We start from the raw sequence: 20,302 nt of genomic DNA, 5'->3' as shown, positions 1-20,302 counted from the left end.
TCACGCTAGATTTCTGCAAGCGGGGAGGCTTCACCCACGGAGGGGACCCATCACCCTCCACCACTGACGTGATATAATCCAGAGCACAGCTGGGGAATCTTTTCCAGCTTGAGAGGCAATTTCCTTCTGGGTAGCCACCCACTGGCCACTTCCAGTGGTGGACGGGGCCAGGGACAAAAGTAGGCGGAGCAATGGATGCAGATGTTGCGCACTAGGCCAGCTTGCACAACTGCTCCAGCGCCATCTCTCCCCTCCACTCAGATGAGCAAGGGGCATTTGCAGAGACCCAAAGACTCGTTCTGCAGGGATGTGACCTAGAAACAGCCTTTGGCACCCTTTTCTTTCGAATGTTTTACCTGCCTTATAAAAAAATAAGTAAAACTCTCACAATTAAAATTAAATTAAACCTTCCTGCGTCGCAAGGGGTTAGACTAGATGACTCTCACGGTCCTTTGCAACTTCTGTGATTCTAATTATAAAGCCATTCGAACGGAACAGACCTGTACAAATTCAGCTCCAGGAAACACCTTAGCGGTCACAAAAGTATATTTAGGGAAATGCAATCCGTTCGCCCACATGGGGCGCTGAGCCAAGAGAGCACTGCAACAAAGATGTAGAACGGAAGAGGGAGGGGTGCTGAATTTTAGCGCCTCCGAAATCTGAAAGCCCGAAGCCCGCCAGTGTCAGTCAGAGGATAGACTCGAGAGTTGTGTCAACGCACCTCTGTCGGAAGGGAGGTCCACGGTTTTGGGGCCATCACAGAGGAGGCCCCAGACTGCAGGGGTGGGTGCCGCCCACCTTTAATGTCAGTGAGGCCTCGGTCTGTGGGGCAGGCGATGCCATGGACAAGCAGAGAGCCATTTGCTTATTCCAGGCACCCCCCAACTTGGCCCTCCAGCTGTTTGGGGACTACAACTCCCATCATCCCTAGCTAACAGGACCAGTGGTCAGGGATGATGGGAGTTGTAGTCCCAAAACAGCTGGAGGGCCAAGTTTGCCTATGCCTGGTTTATACTGACACTTGGTAAATAAGCATCTCCCTAAACACTCTTCTTCTTTTTCCCTCCCCCCCCCCAAAAAACCAGGACCCCCGACTGGAAACGCCACCGGGAAGGTGGGAGGCGAGAATGGCCCCCTGCCCCAGTCCAGCGTCCCGATCATCGCGGGGGCCGCCGGAGGGGCCGCCTTTGTCCTGCTGGTGGCGGCCGCCGTGACGGGCGCCCTCTGCTACCGCCGGCGCCGGGCCAAGCACAGCGAGTCCCACCACCCGCCGCTCTCGCTCAGCACCCTGACCAGCCCCAAGCGGGGGGGCGGCGGCGGGGGCAACAACAACGGCTCGGAGCCCAGCGACATCATCATCCCGCTCCGGACTTCAGACAGCGCCTTCTGCCCCCACTACGAGAAGGTCAGCGGGGACTACGGCCACCCGGTCTACATCGTTCAGGAGATGCCCCCCCAGAGCCCTGCCAACATCTACTACAAAGTATGAGGGGGGTGCGCAGCACGGCTCCCTCCTGGCGGAGGCTGCGCCCCCCCGGCCATCACCACCACACCCCCCAACGGCGGGGAGGAACCTCGGCACGGACCGGGGGGACGTTGCCGCCCCTCTCGCCCGGCCTGGATACTGGGGTCCGTGCACAGCTGCGGGGACCCCCCTCTACGGCATTCAAGGGGGGTTCCCGGGATTTGGACTTGGGCAGAGGGAAGGACCCTCCATCTTGCTGTCTCCTCCTCCTCCTCCTCTCTCTCGGTGGATTTGGGCCTGGCTCAGATGGACAGGCTGAGAGAATCGACCCCCTTTCCGCCAGGCGCCAGCGAGCTTAACAGAGACAAGACTCCCTTTCGCCCCACTTCCGGGTGCGAGGAGGGAAGGACTGGGCTCCCACGTCGGCTGATTTCTTTCCAGATAGGGACACACACTCACTCTCCCACACACAGACTCACATCCCTCCATTTCTCTCCTGCAATGCGCCCCACAATCCAGTTCCAATGGATTTCTCACCCCTGTTCAACAAATGAAGGTGACTTAGGGCCCATACGCACTTCCGTTTGCCCCGGGGAAACCCGATCTTTAGCGCTGAATCGGAACAAACGGCAACCGGGTTTTCCGCACATGGCTGTTTGTTCCGATTTAGCAATAAAGCACATTTTTTCCCCTGGGGGAACGCAGCGAGGGAAAGGCTTTCTAGGCAAAGGACGAGCGAAATTGTGGGCGAGCCCTTACTTATTAACATCCACCAAAATGAATTAAAGTGGGGCGGTGTTTCTCTTTTTTTTAAAAAAAAAATCACGCACAAATTTCCTTGCACAATTTCAAATTCTTTTTGACAACATACTCAAGGGTCACGCTGTTGTGGTCAGATGGTTTTGGGGGAAGCAGCAACGGGTTAAGCATAATGTTGTCGCTATTCTCCCCCCCCCCCCCCGGGAAAACACCCTACCGAGACTTAATAGTTACCTTTCCATTCCCACCCCGGATACGTCCCTCAAAACTGACATTTCAAGTATTAAATCTGAGAATCTTGAAGGTTTGCAGGGTTTCTTCTGCCAAGTTACCTTTTGGCTCTGCAGAACCTGCCCTGTTCCTCTCGGCTTCTGTGAGGAGATAATTCGGTGGCAAACTCCATTACCCAACTCTCTCCCCGCCCAAGAAAAGCACAAGGCCAGGGCAGGTGTAAGGGAGCAATTTTGCCTGTCCCATTTTGTTTCCCCCCATTTTAGGTTCTGCTAGGGAAAGAGTTGAGGCCTCCTTTCCCAGCCTGCATTTGTTTTGGACTACAATTTCAGCCCATAATAATAATAATTTATTATTTATAACCCCCCCCCCATCTGGCTGGGCTTCCCCAGCCACTCTGGGCGGCTTCCAGCAAAATATTAAAATACAGTAATGCATCAAACATTAAAAGCTTCCCTAAACAGGGCTGCCTTCAGATGTCTTCTAAAAGTCTGGCAGTTGTTTATTTCTTTGACATCTGACAGGAGGGCGTTCCACAGGGCGGGTGCCACCACCGAGAAGGCCCTCTGCCTGGTTCCCTGTAACTTGGCTTCTCGCAGGGAGGGAACCGCCAGAAGGCCCTCGGAGCTGGACCTCAGTGTCCGGGCTGAACGATGGCAGTGTATATCCTTCAGGGATACTGGGCCGTTTAGGACTTTCAAGGTCAGCACCAACACTTTGAATTGTGATCGGAAACGTACTGGGAGCCAATGTAGGTCTTTCAAGACCAGTGTTATGTGGTCCCAGCGGCCGCTCCCAGTCACAAGTCTGGCTGCCTCATTCTGGATTAATTGCAGTTTCCGGGTCACCTTCAAAGGTAGCCCCACATAGAGCGCATTGCAGTAGTCCAAGCGGGAGATAACCAGAGCATGTACCACTCTGGTGAGACAGTCTGCGGGTGATAAGGGTCTTATCCTGCGTCCCAGATGGAGCTGGTAGACAGCTGTCCTGGACACAGAATTGCGCCTCCGTGGACAGCGGTGAGTTCAGAATGACTCCCAGGCTGCACACCTGGTCCTTCAGGGGCACAGCTACCCCATTCAGGACCAGGGAGTCCTCCACACGCGCCTGCCTCCTTGCAGCTGAATCAGGCCAATACCCCTTCTGGCCCAGCTTCCTATCTTCACAGGGACCAACCGGGTGCCTCAAGTGGGAGCCGAGTTCAAGAGCAGACCTCTCCCCTCCTGTAGTTTCCCGCAACTGATACCCAGAAGCACTGCTGAGAGCACAGCCATCCTGGCTAGGAGCCAACAATAATAGCCTTACACCTCCATGAATTTGCCTAAAGCTCTTTTAAAGCCATCTAAGGTTGGTTGCTGTCACTGTCTCCTGTGGCAGGGAGTTCCACAGTTCGACCGTGCCTGAAGAAGGGACTTATATCTGTCCTGATTCTTCCAACGTTCTGCTTTGTGGGTTGTCCACGAATTTGAGAGTCAAGCCAGTACAGGGAGTTGTAGTTCGAAACATCTGGAGGGTTCCAGGCTAGGGGAAGCTGGCTTAAGGAGACAACGTCATGCCATCGCTCACACCTGAGGAAACCTTCCTTCCCTTTCTGACACACACCCCTCACATACCTCTCCCCCCCCCACCCAAAAGAAACCCCATGCTCATCCCCTTGGCCATTAACCCCATACACTTCTGCAGATCACAAAAAAATGAAGGAGGCCATTTCTCTGCCGGAGTTTGGGGGTCAGAGAGACGCTGGCGGAATCCACGGATCGGACTGGGGATTACTCGGAAAGAGGACCGGTTGCTTAGCCATCCGGCGGCCGTTTTGTTAAGCTTTTTCGTTGTTTAGTTGTTAGAAGAAGAAAAGTCACACAAAATGGCCACCCTTCCCCATCTGACATGACAACTGGGCAGGGCAGCGGTGGGGGGGAAAGATTGTGGGGCTGTTCTCTGAGGGTCTTCGCGTTGCCCCCATTTGGGGAGGAGACTGAAAGACTGGTTCCCCCCTCCCTCCACAGCCAACATCTGGCTGGCCTTCAGAAACCGCGTATTTTGTGCGTGTGGAGATTTTTTCATGGCGCTCCGAGAGAGGAGGGACTTTTGTGTGTGTTGGACTTGGGGATTGTGGTCGGGGCCTTTCCTGCCTTTGGCAGGGGAACGGAACAAAACAAAAAAAAAAGAAAAATGTGGTCTTTTTTCAGCTTTAACAGAGGTGGTTGTTTTTTTTATCTGAGAGTTTCTTAGCTTTGTCGGTGGAATTTTACTGTTGGACATTGTTGATTATAGAAGTTCTTGTGCAGCTGGGCTTTTGGACTCTTCTGTGCTTATTTCCGTCCGAAACACCCAGAGAAACCCACCCCCCCAAAAGCCAGACGATTGCTGGAGGTTGCATGTCGACAGCCATAACATTGGGGCGTTAAAGGGGGGGGGCGCGACATATTTCTGGAGGTGTCAACGGTTGGGGGGAGGAAATGGATTGTGACTAATGTGCCACACGAGGGGCACAAAAAAACCCACACGGTTGCCCACCCTGCTATCGGCATTCCCGCATCCCTTGCGTTGCAGCCACCCAAAATATGGTCATCAGCACTTCCTGGTTTCACGTGTTTTCCGCAGGGGGTTCATACGTGCCCCAAATCCACCCAGTGGGAGGAAAAAGCCCCCCACAACCCAAAATGCAGAGAAAACAGGGTGGGTTTTCAGTTATCTGACGTCACTCTGTACGCGCTCAAAGGCCAAGGGCCAGAAAGCAGCCTTCCTAGCAGGCTCGGGGCTAGGAAAAGGTAAAGGGACCCCTGACCATTAGGTCCAGTCGTGACCGACTATGGGGTTGCGGCGCTCATCTTGCTTTACTGGCCGAGGGAGCCGGCGTACAGCTTCTGGGTCATGTGGCCAGCATGACTAAGCAGCTTCTGGCGAACCAGAGCAGCGCATGAAAACGCCGTTTACCTTCCCACCGGAGCGGTACCTATTTATCTACTTGCACTTTTGACGTGCTTTGGAACTGCTAGGTTGGCAGGAGCAGGGACCGAGCAACAGGAACTCACCCCATCACGGGGATTTGAACCGTCGACCTTCTGATCAGCAAGTCCGAGGCTCTGCGGTTTAACCCACAGCGCCACCCGCGTCCCATCGCTCGGGGCTAGTGGGGGAATAAATTCTCAAGGCAGAAAACTTCCAATGAAGTAAACTGGGGGTAGGAGTTGGCCCTGTATCCTGTTAACCCCCCGCCGTACCCCCAAACCGGCTCATCCTATAAATGGGAGCCAGCCGTTCTTTGAGCTTGGGGTGCAGGCAGGATCAGAGGCTCTGTCCTTTAACCGTCTCCTCCTGCTGTCCCAGAAGGGGGCCGGAGCCTGCCAGTGCTGTGCCCCCCACACCTGACCTTGCGTAACCCCCTCCCCAACAACATCCCCATTTCGGGCAGTTGCATCAGCAAACCTCGCTTTTCTCCCTGATGAAGTCTGACAGCGTTCAGCACCCCCAGGGCTGTGTCTGTCCCATGTACCAGAGATCTAATTGAGGACTCTTCCCGCAACACACACACACAGAGTCCTTAAGTAAACAGCACCCAAAGGGAGCTCAAAACGGGGCGAGAGTTTCTGTGAGGGTCGGGTAGGAGATTTGCCACGTAAGCAGGCAGCTCTCCAAAGTGGGGCACACTCTCCCTCCCTCCCTCCCACTCATCTTCACTCAGATCACAGCGGGCCGCCGCGTTCTGCACCAGTGACAGGTCCCCCCCTCTACAATCTGCCTCCCTCCCTCCCTCTCTCTCTTGCGCCCCTCCCCAAAACAAAACCTCAGACCTATGCGTCCTGGGCGTGCCTCCTGCCACATCCAGACACCTTGTCAGTTTGTTCAGAGAAGACAACGGCTGGCTGGCGTAGGTTGTTTCGGGACTGGCAGCGAGAATCGGGGGCAGAGCAAGCGGGAGCGACGCCAGCCCTGACGTGCCCTGACACGGACGGGGGGTGGGGGTAGGGGGAGAGCGGCCTGGAAGCGTGGGGGCAGCAGAGGGCACTGGCGGCGTCTTGAGAAGGTGAGCCCAATCTCTGGGTGCGTCCCGGCGCATTGCAGAGGGCCGCAGAACCCATTCGAAAGCGTATCTTTTGCTTTGGGAAAGGAAGCCTTTTCAGGGTGCGGGAAAGGCACTTCTGCCAGCGGCCACAAGGGCGGCGCTCTGAGGAAACTGCCCTGCTGCATCTTCTGGTATGCTCCGACTATAGTTTATTATTAGCCCTGGCACAGGCTGTATTGGAGGCTAAGAAATTCTCGGTCAGGTTCCTGGAAGATGGCAGACTCCCTTGGAGATTTTTAAGCAGCGGTTTCGTGGCCATGCGTCAGGGATTCTTGCCTTGCAGAGGGTTGGACTAGGGCTCCCTCCCGACTCTGCCACGATTCATGTTCACACCATACCTCCAAAGCACCCTGAACGCACATTGCTTGCCCCCAAAGGATCCTGGGAGCCGTAGTTTGCCAAGGGCTGCTTGGAATGGGTGGACTACGGTTCCCAGGATCCTTCAGGAGAAGCCTTGCGCTTTAAGCATGAGTCAAACGTGCTTGCAAAACAGGGTGTGGACTCCAGCTTTGGCCTTCTTCCACACACACTTAATTTTTTAATCAAGCCGCGGATCGCACCGCATTTAAAAATAAAGGTGCGTCGAGTCGACGCTCGACGTTATCACTTCAAAGCCTGCAAACGAAGCTGAAGATTTGTTCCGGCTGGTGCTAAATTGGTGTTTGGGAATTAAGAAGAAGAATAGGCTTGGAAGTTTGACTTCGAAGTGGGCCTTTGGCGGGGTCAAAGCTGTGCGCTTTCCAAAATGCGGGTTTGCAAAACCGTGGGCCTCGCTGCCAAATGCCGAAATCTTCGGTGCCGGCAGGAAAACCGCTCCGGGGTCAGGTGAAAGGGGCTGGGGGTGGCGAGATGGAGGGGGCTTTCACGGCTCCAGCTCCCAGCCCGCTGTGGGAATGCCTCTTGTTCCCAAACCCTGTGCCGGGCGCCAAGGAGGAGTGGGGGGCGGCCACACTGTTCGGTGGGGCAGGAGAGGAGGGGGAGAGGCCCATTAGCTCAGCGAGCTGAGCCGCTTGGCTGGGAGCCAGGGGTCGCCTGGGGTCACTCCCCAATTAGGTCACATTTTTCCTCCTGTCTCCACTCCTGGAACGAGCCTCCGCTAACGAGGCCGGCTGTGTTTGCGGGGTTCCCGTCTTGGGGTGGGGGGTGGGGGGGATCGACTGGATTAAATGTGCCCTTGGGGAGTTGGGAGAGACCTGGGGGGGGGAACGACGCTCTCCATCCTAGCCCGGCGGAATGGGCAGCGTGGCCTAATGGGGGGGGACACACAGATGGGCTTCCCCCTTGCTTCTCTCTGAGTTTCCCTTGCTGAGGCCCAGAGGAAGGGCAAGGGGGGGAGAGCCGTTTTCCCGGCAACAAAAGGGAATTAATCAAAGAGGCCCCCTTCGCCACAATCCCTCCAGTTTGGGGAGGTCTGAGAGTCGCACCGGACCCCTGGAAGGAGGGATATCAAAGGAGGGAAAGCGGCCTCGCTTGGATCTCTGTGTTTTCCTTTTCTACAAAAGAAAAAAAGCATCCCTTGGTTACGCTTCGGGTTTCGAAGCAAAAATGGTAGAAAGCAGCCTGCGCCAGCTGGGTGCCGGAGTTCAGCAACATCTGGCGAACCCAAGGATGGGAGCGATGAAGACTTTTAGGTGCCGCAGGTTGCGCCGGAGGTCAGGGCCTGATCGGAGTGCAGGCCTAGGCGCAGCCACCAGCTTTGGGGTTCAGTCCCGTGCCGCGCTAGGGGAGCGCCGCAGTACCCCCGAGCATATGCAAAGCGCCCTTACCTTGCCGCCAAGTAGCAGAAGCCCACGCCGCGCTTCTCAAATTAAGGTCAGAGAATTGCGCTCCCGGGCGGCTGTCAGTTCTTAGTCGCTGAGCGTGAGCGACAAGTCAGACAGCTACCCAGAACCTGCGCCGTAGTGTGCGCTTTAAAAAAAAACCACACAAAGCTTCTTGGCGGAACTTGGCACACAAGGTAGAAGATGGGGGCACCACTCCATCGCTGTTGCTGCTAGCCCTCCATGGCAAATGCCCCCGCAGGATGGGTGGGCAGATTAATTTACAGGCTTCTTAGAGCATTTTTACCCACCCAGAAAGACTCCCAGAGGAGCCTGGCATACGGTTCATTGCTTGTGGGCTTGCAATCTCAGGAGACATAGCACAAGAGGAAAAAGCGAGGGGAGGGAAGAGGAAAGAAGAGGAAGCCCTAAATTTATCAGAAGCAAACAACAATGCAGGTCTTGGTTTGTGGCCAGAGCGATCCCTGTTGCGACACTGCCTCTCTAAATCTCTTCCCCTGAACCCTGGCCCTATTAGTGGAAACGGGAAACAATAAGGCCTGAATAGGGGAGGGTTCAATCCTGGGTTGGGGATGCGGGTGGCGCTGTGGGTTAAACCACAGAGCCTAGGACTTGCTGATCAGAAGGTTGGCGGTTTTAATCCCCCTGACGGGGTGAGCTCCCGTTGCTCGGTCCCTGCTCCTGCCAACCAGCAGTTCGAAAGCACGTCAAAGTGCAAGTAGATAAATAGGTACCTCTCCAGCAGGAAGGTAAACGGCGTTTCCGTGCGCTGCTCTGGTTTGCCAGAAGCGGCTTAGTCCTGCTGGCCACATGACCCGGAAGCTGTACGCCGGCTCCCTCGGCCAATAAAGCGAGATGAGCGTCGCAACCCCAGAGTCGGTCACGACTGGACCTTATGGTCAGGGGTCCCTTTACCTTTACAATCCTGGGTCAATCCTGAGCTCCATGCAGAACTTTCGACCTGAGCTCCATGCACATCGCTGACCAGCTGCCGCATGGCTCTCTCCCATACCTTTAGGGGAGAAAATGAATTTGGCAGGTGCAGCTTGTCAGCATTTCAGGGTGAGAGAAGCTGTATCTGCCAGAATTCTCTCCTCTGCACCTGGACCTCCTAGGCGGTTGGCTGGAGAGAGAAGAGGGGAGGGGGAGAAGAGGGGCTAGGGAAATGGAGGAAGGGGGCCCGGACGCCTGGGTCCTCTGGGTGGTGGCCTGACGGCCTAATGCCTGAAGCTGGGTAACAACCCCAGTTCCCAGACAGGGAACACCAGGCAGCCAGGACTCCTGAGTTCTTTCCTGGACAAGGTCGAATGTGCGCAGAGGAAGGCGGCCAAGATGATAGAAGGGTCTGGAAACCAAGCCTTACAAGGAACAGTGAGTTGAGGGAGTCGGGTATGTTTAGCCTGAAGAAGAGGTAAGGGAGAGGTTTCATGATGGCTATCTGCAAATACTTCCACGTGGAAGATGGAGCGAGCTCTGAAGAAGAGGACCTGAACCAGTGGACTCCAGATACAGTGGTACCTCAGGTTACATACGCTTCAGGTTACAGACTCCGCTAACCCAGAAATAGTGCTTCAGGTTGAGAACAGAAATCGTGCTCCAGTGGTGCGGCAGCAGCAGGAGGCCCCATTAGCTAACGTGGTGCTTCAGGTTAAGAACGGACCTCCGGAACAAATTAAGTACTTAACCCGAGGTACCACTGTACAAGAAGGCCAATCCAACTAAATATTGGGAAGGATTTTCTGAGAGTAGAAGCCACTCAACAGTGGAACGGGTTCCCTCGGAAGGTGGATTCTCCTACATTGGCGGTTTTAAAACAGAGATCTGTTGGCCATCTGCCGATGGTTCTTCAGCTGTGATTCCTGCTGAATCAGCTGAATTTGGCTGTGATTGCAAGGGGGTTGGATTAGATGCTCTCAGGGGTCCCTTCCAACGCTATGATTCTGCAAACTGCGGGGTTGTATTCGTCTGGGGGAGCCTGAGGGTAATGGATACGAAAGCAAGCACAGTCCAAGTTCTGTCCTTCCCCAACTTGGAGGCCTTTTGGCCTAAATCGACTGTCAGTCTCTGGCCTGTCGCACTCCAGCAAAGAGTCCAACGCCTGGACAGCTTGCGCCATCGGCGGGCGACGGGATTCCTGAGCCTGCCCCAGACGGGTACGGGTCACAGCGCCCGAGCCGGCCCTTTGCAGCGGCCACGTGGCACTGCCCTGGCGTGGGCGGGGGGCCTCGCCTGCCCTTTGTCCCTGACAAGGCGCAGGGCCTGTCGGAGGAACAAGGCAGGCAGGAGGGCAAGACGGGACGGAGCGAGGCCCTGTCACTCTCCTCCCACGCAGGGCGGAGAGGAGACGGCATCCGGCTGCCAGCGCCATCACCGCGCCCAAAAGCTCCTGCTTCGCTGCCACGGTGCAACCCTGCCTTCGCCCTAGCGACGGGTTGGGTGCTTTCCTGGCAGGAGTTTGCCAGATTGTGTAACAGCAGCAGCAGCAGCAAAAAAGAGAGAGGCTCCCTCACAATGCCTTGCCACAATGTTGGCTCTTGGGACGTCTGTTCTCTCGCAATCCAAGGCCTCCATTCCTCCTTGTGTGGGCCATGCAGCCCATAGAGCCGCCATTTTGTTTCTGGCCCTGCCCTCTTTGGGGCCTGGTTCTAGCAAAAACAAACCCCAAAGTAGATCCCAAAGGCCTGCCTGCTGTGTGGGGCAATGGACCCCACCCTTGGCCAGAGGCCTACACTTGGGCTCAAAGGAAAAATGCCAAATATATATATATATATATATATATATATATATATATATATATGCTGGCAGCTCTCCTCTTTCTGTTGACCTCTTCATCTGTCCATTTTCCTAGCACAACTCTGCATTTTACCTCGCTCATTTGTGAAAATTATTTACACACCGCCCTTCGCTGAAGATTGATTCCAGGGCCGCCCTCTCCTAATGCAGCCATTAAGAGATTCATCCGCTCTAATTTAGCGGGTTTCAGACTGATCTGATCCAGACTAATCCTCGTTGGGTGGGGGGCTGTCACAGAGCTTATGAAGGGCCCCCCCCCCACACAACAAGATCTGCCCTAGCAAGCAGAATCTCCCAAAAGGCAGCAACTGGCTCCTGACTATGGACAGGTCCCCTTTGCAAGGTTGGGCTGGTGGTGGATTCTGTGGGCCCCAAGAGGCATCTAGACCACCCGCTGCAAAGCAGGAATCGCGTATTTAGAATCATAGAGGTGGAAGAGACCACAAACATCAACCCCATCCAACTCCCTGCAATGCAGGAATCTCGGCATGCGGTCCCCCATCCAATTTAAAACCACCTCGGACCCTGCTTAGCTTTGCAAATGCCCTGGCAGATTTATTGAGGAAGCCCTGACAGACGGCCATCCATTTGAAAACTCCCCTTGATGGAGCGTCTATGGCAGCCGGTGGGAATCTCTCAAGTGGGTCACGGATGCCATCGCCCTCCCAAGCTCCTGGGAGACAGGCCGCCTTTCATCCTGGAGGAAGCACTGAGACATCACGACGAGTAGCTGTCAATAATAACCTTATCCTCCGTGAAAATAAATGAACGAACCTCTTCCAATGCTTCCTAAGTCTTATCAGGGGTCCCACAGCTGATTTCCTTGCAGAGCAAACAAGTGTCCTGCCACTTTCTCTGCCCCACCCATTTCACCCAGTTCCCTCTCATTTTTACGGGAGAAGACGCTGTCGTGCAGGAGTCCCCGGCCCTCAAAGCAGCTCACCTGGAAAACTTCTCTAAATTCAAGAGCTCAATCAAGTATAATATCACCATAAGGTAAAGGGTAAAGGGACCCCTGACCATTAGGTCCAGTTGTGACTGACTCTGGGGTTGCTGTGCAAATCTCGCTTTATTGGCTGAGGGAGCCGGCGTACAGCTTCCGGGTCCTGTGGCCAGCATGACTAAGCCGCTTCTGGCGAACCAGAGCAGCGCATGGAAACGCTGTTTACCTTCCCGCCGGAGCAGTACCTATTTATCTACTTGCACTTCATGCTTTCGAACTGCTAGGTTGGCAGGAGCAGGGACCGAGCAACAGGAGCTCACCCCGTCGCGGGGATTCAAACCGCCGACCTTCTGATCAGCAAGTCCTAGGCTCTGTGGTTTAACCCACAGCACCACCCGCGTCCCTTATATCACCATAGTACACCCCTAAACAAATTAAGTATCACCATAGTACACCCCTAAACAAATTAAAACCACAGTTGAGCATATGTAGGCATTGCAGGTTATTAAAATATCCGCCAAGCTTATAGGGCTGGGGGGGTCACCCAGAAGGGGGCTGCGCTCCCCCCCACTCCCTCTGCCCTCTTTCTTCACCCCCTGCCTTGTCTTATACCCATGCGCCACCGAAAGCTTGAGAGTCGCTTTGCTGGAGCATCTTCTGCGGCCCATCCGCCGCCTCTCCTCAGCCTCCTTCCTCCTCCTGTCAGCTTTCCTGTTCCCATCGCCTCCCAGTCCCTCCCATCGCCTCCCAGTCCTCTCAAACGCATGATGGGGGGCTTGGGGAGGGTGTCCCCTCCTGTCCTGACAGACGGGGGGGCTCCTCTCTCGAAAGGAACATGCGGCAGCTGCCGGGCCGGCGCTGTCAGGGGGGAGAAAGGACCCTCATCAATCAATGTCCCCCTCCGCCTTGCTCCTGCCCCACTGCAGCTGGGCAGGGTCAGGGCTGCTTTTGAGGCAGGGGAAGAATGGGGCCCACCCCCAAACCAGAGAATGGGGCAGGGAGGTTGGAGGATGCAAGGAGGAGAGAGAAATAGAGGGGTGGGCCTAGGGTAGGCCTCAAGCAGCCAAGGGGGAGCGGGATTCCCCCACGCTGCCTCCTCTGCAATGCCCCCCCCCTTTCCCAAAAGACTCCCCCCACAACCACCCCAAACTCTAAAGCCTGGGATGAACGCACCGCCCTCTGGTGCCTGCTGCAGGAACTGCATGGCAATCCCCGTGACAGCGCACTGACCCCTGGTGGTTCCCTGAGGTACAGCGTCAGGTCTCAAAGATGGAGCGAGGCCTAAGGGTTAGAGCTGGGCGAGGTTTGCTCATTCCTGCCCCCCCCGGAGGTGTGGCTGAGGCTCCAGGTTTGTTTTTTTCCCCCTTTTTAATGAGGGGGGTTGGGGGAAAGTGGGAAATTTGTTAAGGGGCAGAAAGAGGCTTGTGAGTTTTGCACCCCCAAAAGGTCTTGAGGGCACCAGGTTGGGGAATCAGGGGGTGCGGGAGAAAGCCAACAGGATAACGCCACTCACATGCACCCTGTGCCCCAAACTTCACAAATTATGATCTAGAATAGGGATGGAACGCAATGGAAATAATACTTATTTTTTCTTTCTTTTTTGCACGGGACTTTTAGACAAAGGGGTGGGAGGGAGAGACAGAGGCAGACAAAGAGGCAGAGAGAGTCTGGTGAGGAAATGCTGGTTGGTTGGAAATGTGGAAGGGGGGGAGGAAGAGACAAATTTTTCTCCCACAATAAAGTCCTGAATATATTAATTCCTCCCTGGCCTCTCTGCAAACACCGGTTCCCCTTTGTACACATCAGAATGTCAAGATGGGTTCATTTTAGATATTATTTCTGAGCCTGGAAGCTATAACCTTGGCTCGAGGTGGAGAGCCAAGCAAATACGCCAAATATTTAATTTATTATTATTATTTATATAGCCACCACCAGTGGGTTTTTCACCCCCTGGGGAAAGTGGGGGGTAGGGTGGGGGTGGCGTTGAGAGACCACAGAAAAGGGAGCGTTTTTCCCTCACATGCTTCCATCCCTTCCCACCCCCCCTTAAGAAATTTTACATCTCCATTCACCACCACCACACCCCACAGGGAGGTGTTCCTTTTGCTGGCCATCGCCCTGGGCAACAGCAACTGTAACCATGGCAACCTGTTGCCCAGCGACAGGAAGCACACTGTGCCAAGCAAGATGCCCTGACCCCCAGACTCCCTCTTGGAGAGGAAGAGGGTGGCTGCATTTTTCTAGCTGCCTCCCTCCACAACTCACACCCTCCCAGCCGCTGGGGAGGATCACGGCTACCCTCTTGGAGAGAGCGCCAGGAAGGTGTTGACTGGCAGCCCGGATGCCTGGGTTCCCTAGGCAAGAAAGCAGGGCTTAAGAATCCACAGCCCAGGGGAGGGAAGGGGGAACCAGATACTCATGTATAAAGGTTTTATTCCTGGATCTGGGATGGGGGCGGGGAACCTGCAATGAGCAATGGACAGATAAGATCCAGAAAGCTGGGGAAATCCTTTGGGGGGGGTGTGATTTTGGAGTGTGATGCGCCTTCGTAAGTCATGGGGTATGGGGAAGACGGTCTGTTGAAGTCCATCCGGTTCAAAGCTGTCTAGCCATCCATTCAGCCACCAATCTTATCTAAGAACATCAGAACAGTCCCGCAGGATCAGGCCAAAGAGGGCCCGGCTAGTCCGGCCTCCTGATTTCGCAGCAGTTTGCTGCCTCTGACTGTGACAGCAGAACATAACTGTCATGGCTAGTAGCTCTTGATAGCTCTTTCCTCCATGTGTCCAAGGACTCCTGACCATTAGGTCCAGTCGTGGCCGACTCTGGGGTTGCGGCGCTCATCTCGCTTTACTGGCCGAGGGAGCCGGCGTACAGCTTCCGGGTCATGTGGCCAGCAGGACTAAGCCGCTTCTGGCGAACCAGAGCAGCGCACAGAAACGCTGTTTACCTTCCCGCCGGAGCGGTACCTATTGATCTACTTGCACTTGGACGTGCTTTCGAACTGCTAGGTTGGCAGGAGCAGGGACTGAGCAACGGGAGCTCACCCCGTCACGGGGATTTGAACTGCCAACCTTCTGATCGGCATGTCCTAGGCTCTGTGGTTTAACCCACAGCGCCACCCGCGTCCCGCATCCCATGTGTCCAAACACACCGGGAATCCTGTGTCTGGTTCTGGGCACCACAATTTAAGACGGGTATTGAGAAGCTGGAAGGTGCGTAGAGGAGGCGGCCGTGATGGTCCAAGACCTGGAAACCAAGCCTGATGAGGAACGGTTGAGTGAGCTGGGTATGGCTTAGCCTGCGGAAAAGGAGACTGAGAGAGGAGATCAAACATCTTAAAGGATGTCCCATGGAAGCTTGTTTTCTCCTGCTCCGGAGGGTAGGACTCGAACTCACGGCTTCAAGTTACAATAAAGGAAATTCCGACGAAACATCAGGAAGAACTTTCTGACAGTAAGAGCTGTTTGACCGTGGAACGGACTGCCTTGCGAGATGGTGGGTTCTCCTTTCTTGGAGGTTTTCAAGCAGAAGTTGGAGGGCCATCTGTCAGGGATTATTTAGCTATGATGCTGGACTAGACGGCTTTTGGGAGTCCCTGTTCTATGACTCTAAATTAGCAGCATCCCATGTGCCAGAGAGGAGACTTCAGGGGGCTAAACCATGAAGTTTGGGGAATTTGAGAGGGGGGGAAACTCTACAGGCTGGGGGGAAACGCAGTGTGACCTGAACATGCTCAGCAGCCACAGAAAAGTGTCTGCTTGGGGAGGGGGGTGGCAGGATGCACGGAATAGAGTATGCTGGAAAAGGGAAACAACTCCACGCTGGTGCATTTTTTATCCTGATGCCCCCAAGTTAAGGGGGCATATGAGGGGGGGAACCACCATTGTAGGTGTTTGAACAGAAATCTCACATTGTTTTATTTACAGCATCCGTTAGTCGCTTTCCTGCAAATGTCGCCAAAGGGAAGCACAGAAAGTACCAACAAAATGAAACATTTACAGTGTTAAAGAGTCAACTGTTGTTGTTGTTTTAGAACGAGCCAGAAATACGCAGCGGCGGAACCGTTGTTCGTAAGAAAGAAGGAGAAAGGAAAGCATTAAAACTCAGGCTCTGTTGGAAAGCAAGCCAAGAGAGCAGCGATCAGTTGAAAAACCAATTGATCGATCAAAGGCAAGGTCTTACGAAAAGCAAGATCAGGAGAAGAATTTGCCCTGGTGCTTAAAAGCCAAGGGTGATGGGGCCTGATCCCTCTTTTGGGGGAAATTGTTCCAGAGATGAGGCCTAACACCCATGGCCACCCACACCGCTCTAGGCTGGGTGGGCTTCGTGGCAGCACCCAGCCTCAGGGCCCCGGAGCCCTGATGATGGCGACTGTGGGGTCCCCACAGTCTGGCTTGGCACTCAAAGCAGCACCGGGCGGCTGGAGCGAGCCCTCTTCTTAACCTTGTGTTGCTGTGGGGCACACCTGGTGCGCACCAGCCTGTTTTGGACAACAACTCCCCTCAGGCCCAGCCACCACGGCCATTGAAACGATGTTTTAACGATGTTTTATGGAACGCTTTTGCTGATTTTAGGATCAGTTCACATGTCGTGCTCCTTGCCTTGGTACAGTATTATGAAAAGTGTGGATTGGAAATACTTCTGCCATAAATAAACGACTACATTTTGAGCTACAGCTCCCAGCCAGTGTGGCCATTTTGGACCATAACTCCCATCAGCCCCAGCCAGTGCGGCCATTTTGGACCATAACTCCCATCAGCCCCAGCCAGTGCGGCCATTTTGGACCATAACTCCCATCAGCCCCAGCCAGTGTGGCCATTTTGGACCATAACTCCCATCAGCCCCAGCCAGTGCAGCCATTTTGGACCATAACTCCCATCAGCCCCAGCCAGTGTGGCCATTTTGGACCATAACTCCCATCAGCCCCAGCCAGTGCGGCCATTTTGGACCATAACTCCCATCAGCCCCAGCCAGTGCGGCCATTTTGGACCATAACTCCCATCAGCCCCAGCCAGTGCGGCCATTTTGGACCATAAGTCCCATCAGCCCCAGCCAGTGTGGCCATTTTGGACCATAACTCCCATCAGCCCCAGCCAGTGCGGCCATTTTGGACCATAACTCCCATTAGCTTCAGTCCGTGTGGCCATTGGGGACTCTAACTCCCATCAGCCCCAGCCAGTGTGGCCATTTTGGACCATAACTCCCATTAGCTTCAGTCCGTGTGGCCCTTGGGGACTCCAACTCCCATCAGCCCCAGCCAGTGCGGCCATTTTGGACCATAACTCCCATTAGCTTCAGTCCGTGTGGCCATTGGGGACTCCAACTCCCATCAGCCCCAGCCAGTGTGGCCATTTTGGACCATAACTCCCATTAGCTTCAGCCCGTGTGGCTCTTGGGGACTCCAACTCCCATCAGCCCCAGGCCAACATAGCTATTTTGGACTGCAACTCCCATCAGGCCAAAATGGCTGGGCTGATGGGGGTTGGAGTCCAAACTATCCGGAGAGCGACAGGTTGGGGAAGACTGGGGCATTGTGGGTAATTCAGAAAGACCTCGTCTCTTAGTCCTGCTAGTTCAGCCAGATAAGCCCACCAGGGTGCAGGGACAGCGCCTGGGGGTCACTATAATACATTTCCCCCAGGGCCCCCACCTCAGACTTGGGGGAAGTGATGTTATGGGGTACTTGTGCGAGAGCCAAGCCTGCATCTTTTTCCCACCCCCCAGCTCTGAGGCAGGGGAGGAGAGGGGGAAAAATCTTGACGAATTTCTGTCATTTCAGAAGCGAGTTCGTTTCCCCAAAAGGTCAGGCAGCTGCTTGTCAGACGGATCAGAAATAACCATCTCTTATTTGGGTTTTGCTACGGTGACGGGGGAAGAGATCCAAAATACCACAGGGACTCAAAATTAGCCAAGGAAATTGCTTTGAAAAGGGCCTCGGCGGCAGGCGAAAAATGCTGTCTTTGCTTTCATGCGCCGTTGCCGCGTTGGTTGATTGATTTATTTGAGCGCATTTCGCCAGTCCACAAAAGGCCGAGGTGAGGGGCAGGCCACTGTCAAGGACCCCCGTTGCATTACCCGCAGGATCTGTCCCCTCAAAGTCAACTGCGCCCCCCAAACCTAGGGTGCTTTGTTGCAGAAAAGAGAATGAGGTGCCTGGATTTGGGCATGTGGGAAACGGAGGCTCCTGAAGGGAACCTATCGGGGTTTATACTATTTATTTTATTTATTTTGCTACATTTACATCCAAACTTTCCTTCTAGGAGCTCGAGGGGGCATACACAGCTCTCCGCCCCCCATTTTATCCTCGCAACAGCCCTTTGAGGTACGTTAAGCTGAGAGAGGCTGCGACTGGCCCTCAAGGTCACCCAGCGAGTTTCATGACTGAGAGAGAATTTGAACCCGGGTTCCCGAGGTTCTGGTCCCCAACACACCAACCACTACACACCACAGTTGAGATCCTCTTGGCCAGGACTCGATGGCAGCAACTCCGGTCCAGGGGGGGCACCCTTTTCATGCGCCCTGGTTCCCTTTGGGGTGAGAGTGGTGCTTAATGCCAGGGCGGAAGGTGCCGGAACCTGCCAGAAACCCTCACTGGGTAAGTGCTTGTGCCACTGGCAAGGAAAAACACACGAGGAAATCTATACAGGCGGTGGCCATTTTGCGCACGTCCAATTGATGCGCGGCCACCGACACGCAGGTCCTTTCGGACCCAGAACAGGGCAGAATGTGGGTGGGGTAGAGCGGGCTTATGTGCGCACTGCCGACGCATGAGGGGGCCAGGAACAGAACCCCTGCGCAAAATGGTCGCCACCTGTATATAGAAAGGAGACCAAAATGCTTGTTTACAAAGCTATTGTACTACCAACCTTACTGTATGCTTGTGAAACGTGGACCACTTATAAAGACCCTCTCCAACTCCTTGAAAGATTCCATCAATGATGTCTCAGAAAAACTTTACACATCACTTGGGAAGACAGGCGAACTAATATCAGTGTACTGGAAGAAGCAAAGATCATCAGTGTCAAAGCAATGATTCTTCAACATCAACTTTGTTGGACTGGTCATGTTGTGCAGATGCCTGATTATCGTCTTCCAAAGCAACTACTCTATTCCAAAGTTAAAAATGGAAAGCGTAATGCTGGTGGTCAACAAAAGAGGTTTAAAGACCGTCTCAAGGCAAATCTAACAAAAATGTAGTATAAACACCAACAGCTGGGAAACACTGGCCTGTGAGCGCTCCAGTTGGAGAACAGCCTTGACCAAAGGTGTCATGGGCTTTGAAGACCCTCAAACTCAGGACTCAAGGGAGAAACATGCTAGGAGAAAGGCACGCTTGGCAAATCCACACCGTGATCAACTCCCACCCGGAGACCTATGTCCCCACTGTGGAAGGACGTGTGGATCCAGAATTGGCCTCCACAGTCACGGACTCACTGTTAAAACCGTGTTTATAGAAGACAATCTTACTCGGCTACGAGTGACCGCCAAAGAAGAAGAAGATAGAAAGGAGAATTCCTGGATGCCAAGATCCAAGACTGGGGCAAATACTCTTTGGTGAGAGGACCCCAGCAGAGATTTAAAACTACATAATACGCAGCAAAGGAAAGCATGGAAATACAGGCTGCTAGATCTTTAAAATAAGCCATTCTAAGCGCTGTGGGTTAAACCACAGAGCCTAGGACTTGCCGATCAGAAGGTTGGCAGTTCGAATCCCCGCGACGGGGTGAGCTCCCGTTGCTCGGTCCCTGCTCCTGCCAACCTAGCAGTTCGAAAGCACGTCAAAGTGCAAGTAGATAAATAGGTACCGCTCCAGCGGAAAAGTAAACAGCGTTTCTGTGCACTGCTCTGGTTCGCCAGAAGCGGCTTAGTCCTGCTGGCCACATGACCCAGAAGCTGGACACCGGCTCCCTCGGCCAATAAAGCCAGATGAGCGCCGCAACCCCAGAGTTGGCCACGACTGGACCTAATGATCAGGAGTCCCTTTACCTTTTTAAGTTACGAGAGATGCTCTGGGAACTGGGGTTGGAGTGCCCAGGAGAGGGTCAGAGGGGTTGGGGAAATGTCTGAAGGACCCCAAGATACATCTGAGCCTGGGGAAAAGGAGGCTGTAGTCTTGGGAACGGAGAGATGGATTCAGGAGAGGAACTAGGCTGGTCCAACCCTGTGACTTCAGATACCCCAGACAGGGCACCCTGTCCAATCCACAAGCAGCCTTGTCTTTGGGCGGGGAGCAGAACTAAGGATAAGCCAGATGTTGAGTT

The 20,302-nt window shown here is 54.3% G+C and overlaps 2 protein-coding genes across 4 annotated transcripts in view; both read left to right on the top strand.

Moving 5' to 3' along the window:
• Nucleotides 1-4,747, top strand: part of EFNB3 (ephrin B3) — a 74,806-nt gene extending 70,059 nt beyond the window's left edge. For all 3 annotated transcript variants that reach the window (XM_053362083.1, XM_053362081.1, XM_053362082.1), the window contains one exon: nt 1,086-4,747. In XM_053362083.1, the coding sequence (XP_053218058.1) occupies nt 1,086-1,489 (404 nt within the window). In that variant the 3' untranslated portion in view covers nt 1,490-4,747. The remainder of the gene's footprint in view (nt 1-1,085) is intronic.
• The window catches only part of TNFSF13 (TNF superfamily member 13), a 239,485-nt gene that overhangs the window by 151,715 nt on the left and 67,468 nt on the right, over nt 1-20,302 (top strand). The window lies entirely within an intron of this gene.

Source organism: Podarcis raffonei, chromosome 13 (genome assembly GCF_027172205.1).
Source record: "Podarcis raffonei isolate rPodRaf1 chromosome 13, rPodRaf1.pri, whole genome shotgun sequence".
Lineage (NCBI taxonomy): Eukaryota > Metazoa > Chordata > Lepidosauria > Squamata > Lacertidae > Podarcis > Podarcis raffonei.
The sequence above is the reverse complement of the archived record's forward strand: the minus strand, read 5'-3'. Positions and strand labels throughout refer to the sequence as shown.